The sequence below is a fragment of the Oncorhynchus clarkii genome, chromosome 10, assembly GCF_045791955.1.
Source record: "Oncorhynchus clarkii lewisi isolate Uvic-CL-2024 chromosome 10, UVic_Ocla_1.0, whole genome shotgun sequence".
NCBI lineage: Eukaryota > Metazoa > Chordata > Actinopteri > Salmoniformes > Salmonidae > Oncorhynchus > Oncorhynchus clarkii.
In genome coordinates, this window is record NC_092156.1 from 12,087,660 (window position 1) to 12,106,819 (window position 19,160).

At 41.7% G+C, this 19,160-nt stretch overlaps 1 protein-coding gene across 1 annotated transcript; it reads right to left on the bottom strand.

The window, feature by feature from the left end:
• Positions 1-7,002: 7,002 nt before the first annotated feature.
• On the bottom strand, positions 7,003-17,518 carry LOC139418012 (heat shock 70 kDa protein 4-like). The gene is made up of 19 exons (XM_071167092.1): positions 17,171-17,518; positions 13,858-13,915; positions 13,614-13,754; positions 13,405-13,527; positions 13,114-13,213; positions 12,899-13,032; positions 12,557-12,801; positions 12,294-12,370; positions 12,011-12,162; positions 11,671-11,777; positions 11,430-11,563; positions 11,103-11,284; positions 10,311-10,403; positions 10,033-10,179; positions 9,485-9,610; positions 9,235-9,342; positions 9,036-9,155; positions 8,743-8,904; positions 7,003-7,923 (listed from the first exon to the last, which is right to left on the bottom strand). The coding sequence occupies exons 1-19, from the start codon at positions 17,275-17,277 to the stop codon at positions 7,714-7,716; spliced, it is 2,526 nt and encodes an 841-aa protein (XP_071023193.1). The 5' UTR covers positions 17,278-17,518; the 3' UTR covers positions 7,003-7,713.
• Between the last annotated feature and the right edge of the window lie 1,642 nt (positions 17,519-19,160).

The following is a 19,160-nucleotide window of genomic DNA, read 5'->3' on the forward strand; positions in this document are numbered from 1 at the left end:
GATTGTCCTGAGTGTCTTGATGTCCTTGTTTGATGTTAGTTGACACAAGTATAGGCTGTTTTTGGTTTTCGTTTCGTTTATTGTTTTGTAGTGTTCATGTTTAGTCGTGTTTACGTTTGTTTAAATAAACATGGATCGCAATCGACACGCTGCAGTTTGGTCCGACTCTCCTTCACTATATGAAAACCGTTACACTTGCCAATATTTCCTCCAAACACAGGCTTCTCTGGCATTATTCCTGAAATATCTTTGGCTATAATTTTACATGTAGCCTAATTATTTATATAATTATGCAAAATACAAAAATTATATTCCAATGTTGCATTTTTTTAGAAACAATAAATTAAAATGTGAATTTCTGACTCAGTTGACAGCACCATTTATCTGTCAGTAGTATGCTACTCTTATTTGCCTTTTAAATCACTATGAATGACCTCGGTCCTATGAGTGGACCCATGTTAGCATATCAAAACATATTTTTTAATTTGGGATGGTTCATCTTCAGTTTGGGACGGATTAAAATTGCACTTTGGGACGGTGACAAGCTAGCTAGCTAACATTGGCCATCAAATTTAAGTCAGGAGAGAGAGTGGCGCGCAGAGGTGAGGTCAGAGAGGAACCAATTAACTCTATTACTAACAAATTATTGATGATCTCCTCTCTCTCCTTCCCAGTGGGATGGATGGCAGTGGAGGCTGCTGAGGGGAGGACGGCTCATAATAACGGTTGGAATGGAGCAAATGGGGTTGATACCATTCCACCAACAGCGCTCCAGCCATTACCACAAGCCCCAATTATGGTGCCACCAACCTCCTGTGGATGACTCGGACATCAGGCTGCAGCCCCACATTAATTGAAATTTTTCTGAAACTGGTTGTCAGTCAGAGGCTGCGTTTATATACTAATTTTGGGGACTTTAAACCAATTAATTGTTACAAAAGGTAAAGAAAGAAAGTCTCTTTGCAATCAGCAAAAACATATGTTTGCGCTTTAAGGGTTAACCAGTGTATCCAGAATAGCACTGGTGAAGCTGTGTCTGTAGGTCATGGTGGTTGGAACAGAGAAAAAAAAAGAAACCCAGCTAGTGGGGATGAGGGCTCACCCTCTGCACACACCTGTTGGTTTTATGTACTGAGCTGAGGGGGTGATCCAAAAATAATGCCTATTAAGTGGCCTATTTGTTTCTCAAAACCACCACTGGCCATAGAAGGGATTTGCCGATTTGAGATTTAAAGCAATAGAACATCTAAACATTGCATTTTGTTTATGCCACCTTTGTGAATTTTACATTATGCTAACAGCAAATCAGAACAATGTATGTCAAGGCACTTAGCCAGCTAAAGTTATCAAATTTTAATTGGTCACATACACATGGTTAGCAGATGTTAATGCGAGTGTAGCGAAATGCTTGTGCTTCTAGCTCCGACAGTGCAGTAAATATCTAACAATTCCCCAACAACTACCTAATACACACAAATCTAAAGGGATGGAATAAGAATATGTACATATAAATATATGGATAAGCGATGGCCGAGCGGCATAGGCAAGATGCAATAGATAGTGTATATACACTGTATCTTATACCATCATCTCATATGTAAGATAAGTAAACATTATTAAAGTGGCATTGTTTAACGTGACAAGTGAGTCTGTAGGCAGCAATAGAGCCCGGTAGGATGCTCTCAATTGTGCATCTGTAAGAGTTTGTCAAGGTTTTAGGTGACAAGCCAAATTTCTTCACCTCGCTGTCTGTGTGAGTGAACCATTCGAGATTATCTGTGGTGTACACCGAGGAACTTAAAATGGGGGTGGTCCCTCTGCTGTTTCCTGAAGTCCACGATCATCGGTTTTGTTGACATTGGGTGAGAGGTTGTTTTCCTGACACCACACTCAGAGTGCCCTCACCGCCTCCCTTTAGGCTGTCTCGTCGTTGTTGGTAATCAAGCCCACTACTGTTGTGTCGTCTGCAAACTTGATGATTGAGTTGAAGGCGTGCATGGCCACGCAGTCATGGGTGAGGGTGAACAGAGAGTACAAGAGGGGGCTGAGCACGCACCCTTGTGGGGCCCCAGTGTTGAGGGTCAGCAAAGTGGAGATGTTTCCCACCTTCACCACCTGGGGGCAGCCCATCAGAAAGTCCAGGACCCAAATGCACAGGGCGAGGTTGAGACCCAGGGCCTCCAGCTTAATGATGAGCTTGGATGGTACTGTGGGGTTGACTACTTATGTAAGAATGCTGTACATACAGCTCAGCATTCCTCTTGTCCAGATGGGATAGGGCAGTGTGCAGTGTGATGGCGATTGCATCTGTGGACCTGTTGGGGCTAGGGTGGCAGTAAGGTGGAGGTGATAGGATCCTTGACTAGTCTCTCAAAGGACTTCATGATGACAAGTGAGTAGTCATTTAGTTCAGTTATATTTGCCTTCTTGGGGGGGGGGGGGGGGGGGGGGGGGTTATACACAGCTGTGACGATAACTGACGAGAATTCTCTTGGGAGATAATATGGTCGGCATTTGATTGTAAGGAATTCTAGGTCAGGTGAACAGGAGTTGATATGTTGTTATGGTCACACCATGAGTCGTTAATCATGAAGCATACACCCCCGCTCTTCTTCCCAGAGAGATGTTTATTTCTGTCAGCGCGACGCATGAAGAAACCCGGAGGCTGTACCGACTCCGACAACATAGCCCTTGAGATCATATTAGGGCCTAGGGTTGTTACAGAGCTACTTATGAGCATAGTTCTAGTTGAAACTGTAGCTTCCATACTAGTTAGTCAGGTAACGTTAACATGTCTGTTAAGATTATAACATTAGATCAGCTTTTCCCCCAAACTCGGTCCTGGGAACCCCAAGGTGTGCATGTGTTGGATTTTCCCCCTAGCACTACACAGCCAATTCAAGTAATCAAAGCTTGATGATTAGTTGTTTCTATGAATCAGCTGTGTAGTGTTAGGGAAAAAAACAAAACGTGCACCACTTGGGGTCCCCTGGATTGCATTTGGGAAACCCTGTGTTAGTTGATTCTCTTTAACAAGGGTGTCAAACTCATTCCATGGGGGGCCATGTCTTCGGTGATAGTTAGGCAGACCAATTAGGATATTTTTTTTCATGAATTGATCTTTTTACCAATCACATCAAAAAAGATCTGATGTAATGTGTCAAAATACCAATTAGTGGGAGAAAAGAAAAATCAGAATTGGGCTGCCAGTCTAAACCTAACTATCACAGCCAGTGTAACTTTATAGAAAACAAAAACCAGCTGACATGTCCCTCCATGGAATGAGTTTGACACCCCTGTTAAAGAGAATCAACTCACAGGGTGTCCCAAAAGCAGTCCCAGGGACCCAAGGGGTGCACGTTTTGGTTTTTGCTCTACTACACAGCTGATTCAAAGGAACAACTAATCATCAAGCTTTGATTATTTGAATCCGATGTGTAGTGCTAAAGCAAAAACGTCCACCCCTGGCCTGAGTTTGGGTAAAAACGTATCTAACGTTATCTAGCTAGAAACGTTAACTGACTAACAAGTATGGAAGCTAGCAACCGACACGGCTTCAACTAGAAAGAACTATGCTCTAGAGTGGCTCAGTAACAACCCTAGGCCCTAACACGATCTCAAGGGCTAACTGCCTTGACCGACGTATTGATAGTAGCTAAATTAGCTAACTAATGTTAACAGCATACTAGTAGGTAACTCACTAGTTACCGTTTGTTAGGCTAGAAATGTTGGCCTACACACCTTCATTTGTTAGCTATAGTAGCTATCATGAGTAATCAGTCACTGGTTAAAAGATGTAGATTACAAGCATTTTCTTAGATCGTGGTAATGTAATTTATGTGTTATTTACTTTATATTCCAGCCCCACTAAAGACTTTTGGATGATGACATACTTCTGTCGCGTTCCAGACAATGCGGAAACTCCCGACTGGAAACTCGTTGGAACGTTGGAAGATGATGCTGCGTTCAAGACAAATCGGACATTTCCGACCTGGAAACAAACTCGTTGATACGCATAATGGAGCGTCCTTAGATCTGCCAGGTAATGGGTGGAGTGAATGGTATCAAACACATGGACACCATGTATGTGTTAGATGCCATTACTGTGAGCCGTCTTCCCCAATTAAGGTGCCACCGGCTGCCTGACCCGCAGGATGCCGGTGCGGAGTGACCAGTTGTGGAGTGCAGCCTTAACCCAAGGGTAAATTATGACCCCAAGTGGCCAAACGTCCTCATTTCGAAACCCTTTTTTTGATCCTGCAATTCAAGACTTTTGTCAAACAACTAGTTACTGACAAAAAAAACATTATTTACAATGATTTCTGTAGTAATATGGCTGAATTAAAATGAATCTATTTTGTATATTAGTGGTGCCACTAAACTGAAAATGTGGACTCAATAGTAAACTGTGTGATAAAAGCACAAAATTTCACACAGATGTAGAAAGAGAGATGGGTGTGGCAGACACTATAACTAAAAAATAACTCAAAGATGTAAATATATATTTAGCTTCCAGTCAAGGTCTCTATACCGAGTCGAGTCTCATCTTTCAGATGCAATTGGAACTGAGTTCATAGCCCATATCATTCCAAAGTTAGAGCTAAAAGTCTGTCACCGGCACCCATTTCTTTCCAAAGTTAGAGCTAAAAGTCTAACTGGCACCCATATCGTTGGCCATCTTAGGTCATACCGGTATGTCACATTAGCTCAATCGCCAATTTCTCAGCCTCTGACTGTTATTCATTCAAAGTGTTGCATTTGTGTGACAGACAAATGCTCATAAGTGGCTAGGATGAAATTTATCAAAATATCTGTTAAAAACATGAAAAATATTTTTAAAAACATCAAATTTCACTATAAATGTGAACATTTTAAAATACACTGCTCAAAAAATAAATAAAGGGAACACTTAAACAACACAATGTAACTCCAAGTCAATCACACTTCTGTGAAATCAAACTGTCCACTTAGGAAGCAACCCTGATTGACAATAAATTTCACATGCTGTTGTGCAAATGGAATAGACAACAGGTGGAAATTATAGGCATTTAGCAAGACACCCTCAATAAAGGAGTGGTTCTGCAGGTGGGGACCACAGACCACTTCTCAGTTCCTATGCTTCCTGGCTGATGTTTTGGTCACTTTTGAATGCTGGCAGTGCTTTCACTCTAGTGGTAGCATGAGACGGAGTCTACAACCCACACAAGTGGCTCAGGTAGTGCAGCTCATCCAGGATGGCACATCAATGCGAGATGTGGCAAGAAGGTTTGCTGTGTCTGTCAGCGTAGTGTCCAGAGCATGGAGGCGCTACCAGGAGACAGGCCAGTACATCAGGAGACGTGGAGGAGGCCGTAGGAGGGCAACAACCCAGCAGCAGGACCGCTACCTCCGCCTTTGTGCAAGGAGGAGCAGGAGGAGCACTGCCACAGCCCTGCAAAATGACCTCCAGCAGGCCACAAATGTGCATGTGTCTGCTCAAACAGTCAGAAACATACTCCATGAGGGTGGTATGAGGGCCCGACGTCCACAGGTGGGGGTTGTGCTTACAGCCCAACACCGTGCAGGACGTTTGGCATTTGCCAGAGAACACCAAGATTGACAAATTCGCCACTGGCGCCCTGTGCTCTTCACAGATGAAAGCAGGTTCACACTGAGCACATGTGACAGACGTGACAGTCTGGAGACGCCATGGAGAACGTTCTGCTGCCTGCAACATCCTCCAGCATGACCGGTTTGGCGGTGGGTCAGTCATGGTGTGGGGGGGGGGGGCATTTATTTGGGGGGCCGCACAGCCCTCCATGTGCTCGCCAGAGGTAGCCTGACTGCCATTAGGTACCGAGATGAGATCCTCAGACCGCTTGTGAGACCATATGCTGGTGCGGTTGGCCCTGGGTTCCTCCTAATGCAAGACAATGCTAGACCTCATGTGGCTGGAGTGTGTCAGCAGTTCCTGCAAGAGGAAGGCATTGATGCTATGGACTGGCCCGCCCGTTCCCCAGACCTGAATCCAATTGAGCACATCTGGGACATCATGTCTCGCTCCATCCACCAACACCACAGACTGTCCAGGAGTTGACGGATGCTTTAGTCCAGGTCTGGGAGATCCCTCAGGAGACCATCCGCCACCTCATCAGGAGCATGCCCAGGCGTTGTAGGGAGGTCATACAGGCACGTGGAGGCCACACACACTACTGAGCCTCATTTTGACTTGTTTTAAGGACATTACATCAAAGTTGGATCAGCCTGTAGTGTGGTTTTCCACTTTAATTTTGAGTGTGACTCCAAATCCAGACCTCCATGAGTTGATACATTTGATTTCCATTTATAATTTGTGTGATTTTGTCAGCACATTCAACTATGTAAAGAAAAAAGTATTTAAGAATATTTCATTCATTCAGATCTAGGATGTTTTATTTTTAGTGTTCCCTTAATTTTTTTGAGCAGTGTATATGCTAATTTTGGGACTTTGAACCAATGAATTGTTACAAAAGGTTAATAAAATAGTGCTACTGCTTGAAAGTCTTTTTGCAATCAGCAAAAAATATGTTGGTGCTTTAAGGGTTAACCAGTGTATCCAGAATAGCACTGGTGAAGCTGTGTCTGTAGGTCATGGTGGTTGGAACAGAGAAAAAATAAAGAAACTCAGCTAGTGGGGATGAGGGCTCACCCTCTGCACACACCTGTTGGTTTTATGTACTGAGCTGAGGGGGTGATCCAAAAATAATGCCTATTAAGTGGCCTATTTGTTTCTCAAAACCACCACTGGCCATAGAAGGGATTTGCCGATTTGAGATTTACAGCAATAGAACATCTAAACATTGCATTTTGTTTATGCCACCTTTGTGAATTTGACAGTATAATAACAGCAAACCAGAACTTTGTATAATCCTTTTCCTTTCGTGGAATTCAATGTGTTCCACTCCAGGTCCCTTGGAGTATTCTCTCACCCAAATCAACATGTTCCTCATTGCATTTTCAAATAATCGTTTAAGCACTTGAACATAATTCTCATACACGAAAGTATTTATTTTGCTTTTGGTGAGTGGTAACAGCACCAAATTGGTATTCACCATTCATTCACACCATTGTACAGAGTAGAAAAACAAAACAAGGCTATACCAGAGAACAACCCACAGACCATTGCCTTTAAATGTGACAGCCTTATATTGAAATATTGCAGGACAGTAATTCAAATCTAATTAAACATATAGTAGACAGGTAATTGGTGCCTCTATCATATCTCTGAATACACTAACCTTTATTCCATCCAATTTCTCTCCCATCAGGGTGTCCTCAACATTTATCCAACAGGGAGTAAGCATACATTTCAAGCTTCAACCCCCTTCCCCATTCAAACATAAGTTAACATTTTTCACTAAACTTCTGTACTAGTTTTTTCACTGCTTACGACCTCTTAATATTTCAATCTCAGTGGAAATAGGCTAGAGATGCTGAGAACATTCCTTACTAAATGGCCATTGAAGCAATACACAGAAAGCAAGTTTCCATCCTGCGGCACTCACAATATTTGATGTCAAACAGCTTGATCAATATGCATTCATTGTATTCAGCAAATAGTGGAACATGCCAAGAAGGCTGCTTGACAGTACTTATAGGAATAGTTTGACTGTGTCATCAAAAGAAAGGCTATAATCAGTAAGAACTCAGAGGTGCGAGGCGGGTGGGGAGAGAAGGCTGGGGCAGCTGCAGCAGTTAGTCAATGTCCATCTGAGGCAGTTTGTTGCCCTCTGCAGATTCAGGAGCCACCGTGCTCCCTGCTGCACCCTTCTCTGGGCTGCCTGGCTGGGCATCTGTGTCCTCCTGTCCATTAATAGGTCCATTCTGCTCTTCCTTCTCATCCTTGGGGATCTCCACTTTGGGCTTGGGTTTTGAGACGATAGGGTTGCAAGCTGAGTAAAGCTCCTAAACAGATGGAAAGAGGATGTTAAATGAACTTTATGAAATATTACCTAGAATGAATTACAATATTAGTGAAATGGTCTTCCTTCCAAAACATGGAAATTGTGACAAAACATGCAATGTCTAGTGCAGAGAATCATTGTACCATCTAAACCGCTTTGAAAAATATGTTCAATATCTCCAACTATTGTATTTTCAGCTGTTTGAAGCTGGTGTATAAAACCGAAAGATGCAAACATGAAAATGTAAGAGCAAAACGCATAGAAATAGAGCACATAGAAGAGATCTACAACTTCTTAGACTTGCTTTCAATAAGAATGACAGATCTACAACTAACATTTGTGTGAACGTGGTCAGGTCCCCCCCCCCCCCCCCCCCAAATTTCAATATTACAGCATTAAGTATATTAAAAAGGAGCTTTGTGTTGGAATGGTCTGGGCATACCCCAACAACAGAAGGATGCCGGTCAAAAATATTTGCATGAGTAGACCACTGATGGTCAGCTCATCTTCCTCAGGATGAAATCATCCTCAATGAGGAAATAGTAAACCTTTTTGAAACTGTGTTCGAGGTGGGGGTTTTGAAGTGTTTTTTTTCTTCTCCAATTTATACTTTGGCCACAAATAGGAGTATACAGTGAGTCCACAACATTATTTGGGTACGAGTTGACAGAATATGAACATTAAAAAGTGAGCTTAGGGATATTCTGAACTTTGGATGACCATATGCCATATTAGGACCTGGAGTTGTCCCCGACCATATGACCTTACCAGGCAGAACGGAGTCCTTGACAGACTATACAAATCTATTGTCTGCACTAACCTTTGTTTTCGCTTGAATCTCCTGGACTTTGACGGCAGGCTCCTGGGTAAAATTCTGTTTGCTCTGCGCATTCATTTTGCTGTTCATCCAAATCATGGCGTCGTTCACCTGCTTATCCACCTTCAACATCTCCAACTCGTCCAAATGCTCATACTGCTCCTCCTGGGTGTCAAGACAGACATAAGGAACATTTCAATACTGGGAGACATTGAGATATATCATTGCATGTCCAGTGACTCAGTTGGTAAAACTACATGTGCACAACTATGCAATAACAATATCTTAGAAGTTACCTTTGTTTTGTATGCTTCTACAATCTTCATGTACTGTTGGACATGCCTTCCGAGTTCATCAAATGCTTTTGGTCTCTCCTCAGCCTCGATGTATCTTTCCTGGACGGGCTGCCCAAGTTTCTGTCGAAGGGACATTTGGTTCAGTCACATAACAAAATACACCCTAGAATCAGAGACGGGAATTGACTGGCAATGTTACCTTTAATTCAGCCAGTTTGTCGATGTACACTTGTTTCTGTTGGTCCTCGCCGTCATCATACAACCAGTTCTCTGTGTCCTCAAGTCTTAATGCAAAGGTGTCTCGGTCCTACAATTAGTAAAAACTTTTAGTAACTCCACAATACATGTAAAGGTTATATAATACACTGGGAATAATACAAAGAAATGTGGCTTAGCCTTGCTGTTATCTAGTGCTTTTCTACTCAGCCAGCTTGAGGGAATATACTCACAGATTCACTGACAAACTTCTCCAACACTCCGTGCAGTTTGTCCCTCATCTCATAGACGTACTCCTCTACATTGTTCTTGGCATCGTTTCTCTCCTTCTCCAGCTTGTCCTGCATAATCATCTTACCCTGAGGTGGACACAAATATACATTTGTATGCACTCACTACTAAGTCGCTCTGGATAAGAGCACCTGCTAAATTGTAACATTTAAATAAAAACAAGTGTGTTACTTTTTTTCCTACTACAACTCTCAGTAGACACAGATGAACATGCTTAAGCAACCCATTAAACCCGATTTTACAGACAAAAAGGTTGAGAAATTCTTTATACTGTACAATAGTGGTATGATATACAGTGTTGCATGTTAAAATTATGCTTGTAAAACAATAACAGACAATAATACATGGTTTATATCAATACAGGACAGGTTTTCAACTAATGAGAACAAAATTCTGAAAAATATCCTGTCTCGGTGATGCTAAGCCAATCAGATAATACTGGAAAAAATTAATTAATGTTGATACTAGTTATGGTGTCCTAGAACATTACCTCATTCTCCATGAACAGATTGACCAGGTCATTGGTTAGTTGCCAGTGCAGGCTGTTTTCGATTGGGAGTTCAACAGTCTTCGTTTTCACTTTGGGTTTCTTTGCCGATGGAGCGTGATTCTTCTCCTGTTTTCCATCCTCCGATGTCTGAGATAAAAAACACACACACACACATTACGTTTTAGGTAAATGTGCACTGGTCCCATACCTTTATCATGAATACATACACACAAAACACATCCCCTCAGAATGTTGAAAATATGTAGTCAGTCAGTCACCTCCATTTCCTCAGTCTCTGACTTCTTGTCAGCGTCGTCTTTCTGTCCATCACCTTTGGCTTTTTGGTCATCTTGTTCAGTCTGCATCTTACTCTGAAGAGACAAACATTTTATTAGCTCTCCATTCATGTGGCGTTAACACCAAACGTTAGCTTGACATCACAATGCAGAGATGGTCAGATAACACAAGAAAAACAAGCAGGCAAAGGACAATACAATAATATATTTTCTGAAGCAGGTTTAACTTGAGACATGACAGATTAATTAGTTGCCCTTTTACTGAATATGTCTGGGTTGATTCATTGTCCAATAAATTGGGTGTGGGTAAAGTATAGGCATTATTGCCGATGTAGCCTAGGCTTCCAGGCCTCCCTCAAGTTGTTCTCCAGAGCCTGGGGAAGTTCATATTGGAAAAGTGGATATGAGTGGAGCGCTGATTGCCAGCGGCTGCTGACTGATTGGGTGTGAGTTGATGATTATTCAAAAACAACCACCCCTTCCATTCCTCATCAGAAGTGCTAATTATCCAGATAAACTAATTAATTGTGCAAGCATAATGACACGACCCCACATGGGCAACAAAGAAAATTATTGGCTTTCGGTTTCCAATCGCTGCCTGTTTGAAAGTGCCTATTCTAATTGTTGGGAGGGGCAAACAACTTGGATACCCTCCACCTTCTTTTGGGCTCTTTCTGACAGGAACTCCCACGGGCTTTTATACCAAAGGTGAGGTGAAAGCCTGGTAGAGGCCATAGCCTATGTAAGCGCTGTGCGAAAACAGTGCACACAAACCTCCTCTTCCTTCCCGGCTGGGTCTGTCTCCATTGGCTCCTCTCCCTCATTAGGTTTCAGGAGCTCTACTAGAGAGGCACTGGACACGCTGAAGACCCCGTGGACATTCACCCTGACCTTCACCTTGACCTTTGAACTCTCACCATTTGCCTGGGGAACCACTTTCTGGATGATGAACTGACCTGACGAGTTCACAAGTGGAGTATTAGAAGACACCCAGTAACCTGGCCTCAGAGACGACCATTAAAAGTACAAAATTAATTGAACAGGTGCAAGCTTATAGCTTATTAGAAGCATTTAACGTTTCAGGACTGTTTGTTCTGGTACCTATTGTGGGGTCCGGGTACGGCAGCTCTTTGGGGTTGTTGTAGTACGCCTCCAAGGAGAAGGGCTCTCTCCGGTAGAATGTCAACACTTTGGAGAAGGGTGCAGCATGGTTCCTTGGGAATACCTCGCAATCACTGACGGAGGAGAGTAGACCAGAAGATGACGTGAGTCACTGCCAATCAGAGTTCAGTGCAATCGGTGTTAAATAAGCCAATGTCAAATGTGAAGAAGATATCATTACCTTAACCCCTCCTCTGCGGCAGAGTTCCACTTCAAGGATATGGGATAGTGGACGACATCCGTGATGGAAAACTCTCTGACTTTGAAGGCAGGGGACAGGATTGCACACTAAGGAGATAAACTACCTGCATTATAATATGTTCGCTAAGTGTTTAACAACTGTACTTAATGGTATGTCAACAGGAAAAGTTATTACCTGCTAATTGTTTGTGCTATGCCAGTAAACATCAGGTCAACAACTACAGCGATACAGACCAGTTCCATGAGTGAGAGACATGGGCGTGCCATTTTTAGCCATTTGCTGAAGAAATCATTGGGGACAGTGAGTCATGACATGATACCTGCAGTGCACATCCTCTTGCGACAGCCTCGTCTGCGTTTAATGTCGTGCTCAGCTCTTTTCCAAAGAATTTGCTGACTCTTTCTTTGACGGCAGGGATCCTGGAGGCCCCGCCCACAATTTCCACAGCGTAGATGTCTTCCTTCTTCAGCTCTGGACAATGTATGAAACATATTAGTAGTCAGATTTAAACAGCCAATCCAGGTCTTAGCAAGAACATGAACAGCCTGCGCTTGTGCATGCGGCTCAGGGATATTCCAGCTACTATTACTACAGCTACTCACTGGCTTGTTCCATGACGCTGTGCAGGGGAGCTTCCACTTTGGCCAGAAGCCCTGCACACATCTCCTCAAAGTGGCCTCTGGAACAACAGTGGTCATGGGATATTAATAGATACCGTACACACATGCAGCTGCTTGTATCATGATGATACACATGCACCGAATGAAACCACTTCCTGACACATGGCTTTTCCACTGTGGATGGCCAAATGTGTAATGTAGACGTACCGAGATAAATGAAAGGACTTGTTTTACGCTCCACTAACCTGTTGAGTTTCCCAGTCACGTCGATGTCATTCATGAAGCACTCGATGTTGAGGGGCAGATCAGAGGAGTTGGCGCTCATCAGCTTCTTGAGCTTCTCACACTCCTGGTAGAGACGAACCAGGGCTCTGGGCTTGGTCTTCACATCCAGCTTGTACTTCTTGCCAAACTCTTCACAGAAATGGTTCACCAACACCTCGTCAAAGTCTTTGCCACCCAATTCTGCATCAAACGCAGAAGCTAGCATCTGAAAGAACAATTTTTTTTTTTTTTTTACTTAATGCCTTATTCTATCTTTTTTTTGTGTGTGTGTTACGTTGTCTTTGAACATATCAAAAACGTACCTTGAGCTTTCCTTTGTTGAATGCACAGACAGAGACCTGATAACCAGAGTGGCCCAAATCTACAAATACCACATTTCTTGGTTTTTCCTCAGGGGCAGGGAGATCCTGTTTATAGATCCCATATGCCAGTGTAACTGGAATAGACAGAGAAATTGGTTCAGACCAAGATTTACATGGGATAACATTGTTCAGTGTTGGCATGGTAATGGCATTACCTGCAGTGGTCTCATTCATGAGTCGTAGGCAGTTGAGCCCTGCAATCTGAGCTGCATCTATGACAGACCTCCTCTCTGCATCAGTGTAGAAGCTGGGGACCTGGAGGACATTAGGAGAAATTATGACAGTTGACAAAAACACAGCCCGTGACTGCCTAAACTGTGTGTGCGCGCACATGTAACTGCATATTTTCTATAGGGCATAGGCATCGCTGTAGGCATGAGGGTTTGTTAACCCAAAAAATAATACATCTACTTAGACAGGCGTGAAGATAGAGTAAAATTTCTTACAGAGATGACACAGTCAGCCACAGGTTTCTTCATTGCCGTCTCAGCAGTCTCCTTCAGTTTGGTCAGCAGCATGGCAGTGACTTGTTCAATGCTGAAGACTTTCTCCTCCTCCATGTACATCACCTAGTAGATAAATTGCGCAATGAAGTAAAAATAAATATCTCAAACCAGCTCCCTGTTCAGCCGCATCTTCACTTCTGATCATTTACCTTGATGCCGGTCATCCCAGAAGGCATCTGGGCCAGGTCGTAAACCAAGCTAGATTTTGCTGACTGGACATAGGGGTCTAAGAATGCCCTGCCATGGAATCGCTTGAACCCTTGAACAGTGTTCTTACAATTTGTTACAACCTTTCAAAAAGAAAAAAAAAGAACAAATGCCATGGTCAAATAACATGCTACTTTATTTTCACAAATGACTTATATTAGCGATACGTCTTAAAGCAAGGCTTACCTGGCCTTTCGCTGCCGCGCCTACTGAACGATTCCGTGGTCCAAAGGACACACATGCTCTGAAAAAGGTGAACAAGATAATTGATAAGATCCTTCCTTGTGTGCATGCTGCTTTAGATTCTATGGCATCCCATATCTTAGTGTGAATTAGCCTATGTAAAATTCAGAGACTGAGATGAGAGAAGTAAAGTAATCTATAACTTAGCAAGTCATCACATGAAATTGTTTAGCCCACATTAAGCTTGGGCAGTTTACCGTATATCAGGGTATTTTGAAATACAGACAGTATGATTTTCAACACTGTCAACAACAAAAAGGTGCGTGCGACGCCACTGCTTATAAGTTCTGACTAGATTTCTATCGAAGATGTGCCAAATAGATTATCTTCAGCTCAGGGCTCCAACTACGCATTTGGTTTTCTAGCATTACAGCAGAGACAATCAATCCCCTCCTGGATCAAGATCCCTGCTGCATAAATTTATTTTGCACGTTAAAAAACTTGAACCCGATCGAACATCTCTAGATAGACCTGAAAATAGGTGTGCAGCGACGCTCCCCATCCAACTTGACAGAGCTTGAGAGGATCTGCAGAGAAGAATGGGAGAAACTCCCCAAATACAGGTGTGCCAAGCTTGTAGCATCATACCCAAGAAGACTCAAGGCTGTAATCACTGCCAAAGATTCTTCAACGAAGTACCGAGTAAAGGATCTAAATACTTACGTAAATGTGATATTTCCCGTTTAAACCTGTTTTTGCTTTGTCATTATGGGGTATTGTGTGTAGATTGATGAGGGGGAAAAAACTAATTAATTTTAGAAGGCTTTAACGTAAAATGTTTTGAAAAGGGTCAAGGGGTCTGAATACTTTACGCATGCACTGTACATGCTAACAAAGTGATGGAAACACTAAAGTAACTCAGATATTACACATCCAACAAGTACTTGTAAATATAAATTTCAATCTGGGACAGAATCTTGAACATTTGTTTTTCCAGTGTTGGACTTGGTAAAATATAGGGTAGCGACATCCATCTGCAAGCTTGTGATGTTCTTTTTGTTTTAGATTGTCCAAGATCCTCCACTAATGAAAAGTATGTGATGAATTCAATTATGATTCTTGCTAAATATTACATCCATAAAATGAATAAAAAACATCCTATTCAATATATTTTACATATTGAATACTATGCTCTGTAAGAATAAGGTAATGAAATCAATTGATACTCTTGTCTTTGAATGTAAAAACCCAGTGTATCTGTTTTTGTGTTACAAAAATCTATACATCCTTGAAAATTGTAAGACATTTACATTTGTATCTTTCAATTTACAGAATTTCTCAAATATATATTTCAATACCAACTGCTTGAAAAAAAAATAATCAACTAGAAAAATAATGTTATTTGCTGGACAAGGATTGTCCCGACTTTCAAAAGTGCCTGCATTGCTTCGACTTTTATTTCTGATTGACTGGATGCAAGTTTAAACATCCAGTTATTTCTTATCTATAGGAAAGCAAGTTTCACCGGTGTTATGCAATCAATTATTTCATTCTATCCATGCAGCCTGAAGAAGACTCTAGAAGTCGACAAGGTGTGACGTCATGACGTTCAGCTGTTTCTTTTGTTTTTTCCCCCAATGGAAACGTACCTTACCCCTGGTTTAATGCTGCGTTCACAAGCTAGACGGATCTAGAAAACTCAGGCATGTAAATTTGCTAATTGATAGAACGCGGCATGTGTATAACTACAACCATTTAGCAAGTCAGACATTTTTTAGTTTAGTTCCAACTGGCGACATATTTTCATTAGAATATTCTAAAATCCGCATAACAACAATTTGCGCATTTTTCCATCAGAGATGTTTCCATCAATTGACTTCTTGAAAATAAAAAAAGGTTGTGCGTGTTGACTTGGTGCACATAAAAATACCCTTTGCCGTTCAATTCCCACGTACCAAATAAAAATACAAGTTACATTTTCAACTGTACTGATGGTTCTCTCACAAAATATGTTGCATTATATATCCAGTGTGCACTCTGGTATTGGGCGTGCACTCTAGCTACCTGCAGATGTGTAGCCTACATTATCATTATAGACAAAAGAGCGTTATTATTTTTATTTATTAAACGGCAACCAATCATCGATTATCATGTCACCAGAATAAGACCCTATATTTATTGGAAAGGCGCATTAATACATTTACATTTTAGTCATTTGGCAGACACTCGTGTCCAGAGCGATTTACAGCAGTGAGTGCATACGTTTTTCATACTTTTTTTGTACTGGTCCCACGTGGGAATCGAATATTGCACTTTCACCACCCTGTGAAATGAATCAAAACTGGTATCATCTGTAGCCTAATAAACTGCATGTTTTCCCTTCAGTAGTAGTGGTAGGACCACAAATGTCATCGCGTGACTCCAAATGTACTTCGATATGATGGCTATGTTAATATTTGCGCATAAAAGCAATTCCACCGTAATTTCTCGCATAATTAATTTTATCGACACTAAAAGATACCAACTTGTCTAGTGTATTTTTTTTGTCGACGTCCGGAAGTTTAACGAAAAATGTTCTGTTGCCATCAGGCCGGTCATTACATGTTTTGTCCGACATGTACTTTACTTGCATAGGTTTGATGGAACCTGGTTTATGACCGTTTTAGGCAGTTATCGCATGTAATTTTCTGTACATTTTCTTAAATGTTGAAGAAAAAAAAATGCCACAAAATATAAAAATCGCTGAACAAGTTAATGTTAATATTGACTTAAATCTGACAGTAAGTGGCCAGTGGTGCCATAAACTAATAATATGGTATATATATTTTAAATAGAGGTTTAAAAAAAAAACATTTCATTGGATGGTGTACTTTACCACACAGTTATACGCACTGCAAAATTGCTAGAATATTCCTACCGGCGACTGACGGATGTCGTCATAGCAAGTGAGCCAGTACAGTAAAACGGTGAGCTAGCTAACAGGCTAACTATGATAGCAGGCGAACTCATAAGTAACTGCTAGTTTAATAGCAACCATTAACTAGTTCAATACACATGTGAAATAAATCCATCTGATAAAAGCGGGATGGTGAAATTAAATGGATTAGATGGCTGCATTACGTTAGCTAGCTCGCTAACGTAATGCAGCTGAATTCACGTGCAGTACCCTGTACACACAACTGTTAACTAACTAGCTAGCAGCTAGTTGTCCAGGCCGCAAAAACAGAAACTGGCCACTCTCACAAACCAATTGTATTTGTCTCAAGTGTATGGCTAGTCTAGACTAGGGAAACGAGTTTTAAAATATTTTACTTACGGTGTACTTCGGTCGCTGTATTCGTTAGCCACGGTCTCAATTCCTCCGGCTCGAGCTACAGCAACATAGCAGCTTTGAAAGCCCACATCAATTCCCACCACTGACATCTTCCACGCTAACGTTACCTTGCCTGTATTCTACTATTGTATGAAATGTTGACGTCAATAACTCCTTAAAATAACAGAAACGTGTTTGAATTATTTTTGGAAAGACGTACAAAAGTGAGTGGATATTGTTAAATCAGAAGTGTACTTCAATTCACAATCCGCGGCACTGTACTGAATAATCTGATAGCTGTGCACACCGGGCGGTAGATAGCAAGATCTGCTACAACTACAAGGTGGTTTTGTGAGTTCACGCGGAATCTCAATGCAATATCGCGAGAATTGAATAGTTCTCGATGGCTCTGGACCTTTCTATCAGAAAGATGTCGTTCTAAACCATGAATTTTTGTAATTTTCTCCAACTAATGATATGTAGTACTCATATATGGCAGTATCTCAACTGCTGCTAACTCAAAGTTGGCATGTAAAATGCGTATATATAATATATATATATATATATATATATATATATATATACACACACACACACACTACCTTCAAAAGTTTGGGGTCACTTAGAAATGTCCTTGTTTTTGAAAGAAAAGCATGTTTTGTTGTCCATTAAAATAACATACAATTGATCAGAAATACAGTGTGTGCATTGTTAATGTTGTAAATGACTATTGTAGCTGGAAACGGCAGATTTTTTATGGAATCTCTACATAGGCGTATAGAGGCCCATTATCAGCAACCATACTCCTGTGTTCCAATGGCATGTTGTGTTAGCTAATCCTAGTTTATACTTTTAAAAGGCTAATTGATCATTAGACAACCCTTTTGCAATTATGTTAGCACAGATGAAAACTGTTCTGATTAAAGAAGCAGCAAAACTGGCCTTCTTTAGACTAGTTGAGTATCTGGAGCATCAGCATTTGTGGGTTCAATTACAGGCTCAAACTGTCCAGAAACAAAGAACTTTCTTCTGAAAACTCATCAGTTCTGAGAAATAAAGGCTATTCCATGCGAGAAATTGCCAAGAAACTGAAGATCTCGTACAACGCTGTGTACTACTCCCTTCACAGGACAGTGCAAACTGGCTCAACCAGAATAGAAAGAGGAGCGGGAGGCCCCGGTGCACAACTGAGCAAGAGGACAAGTACATTAGAGTGTCAAGTTTGAGAAACAGACGCCTCACAAGTCCTTAACTGGCGGCTGAATTAAATAATACCCGCAAAACAGCAACAGTGAAGAGGAAACCCCCGGGATGCTGGCCTTCTACAAATTATGATGGACGGTTAGTGCTATCCAGAATCCTTGGGATGTCCCTAAACCCTAACCCCCTGCAGGAGGCTGATGAGGGGAGGGCGGCTCATAATAATAGCCGGGAACCGAGTGAATGGAATGGCATCAAGCATATGGAAACCGTGTGTTTGATGTATTTGATACCATTCCAACCTTTACCACGAGCCCGTCCTCCCCAATTAAGGTGCCACCAACCGCCTGTGAGTCTCTTACCCCTTGCTTACCTTAACCCTTACCTAACTCTAACCTTAACTCTTACCTTAAACATTTTAAATGTCAACTTCAATGGGGTAATCAGAGTTGGGCCGTCCCACGGATCCCCAATATCAAAGATCAATTATGGATAGTCATTTTCAGCTACCTACAGTATATAACCTGTCTTTAGTTTTCTGCTCATATTGGAATTCCCTGCTATGTGTTGCTCTGGTTGTCTGCGTCTAATAACATCTGTAAATATTTTAAATCGACGCTCAAAAACCTACAGCTTGATATTTATAGTCAGTTTACTCCAATATTTTTCTGTTGTTCAAGGCTCAAACTCCCATGATTCCATTTGGCAAAACCACTCCCACCATTACCAACCAAAATTGCACTCAGGTTTGCGCTTTCGAAATAGCCTATGGTCTTGTTCAACATTGCAGGCG

Excerpts from the sequence above, each read along its gene's own strand:
- LOC139418012 (XM_071167092.1), bottom strand. The coding sequence starts at position 17,277 with ATGTCAGTGGTGGGAATTGATGTGGGCTTTCAAAGCTGCTATGTTGCT. Across the intron at positions 11,778-12,010 it reads CAAGAGGATGTGCACTGCAG|TGTGCAATCCTGTCCCCTGC; the intron begins GTATCATGTCAT and ends TTATCTCCTTAG. Across the intron at positions 10,404-11,102 it reads CAGCCGGGAAGGAAGAGGAG|AGTAAGATGCAGACTGAACA; the intron begins GTTTGTGTGCAC and ends TTGTCTCTTCAG.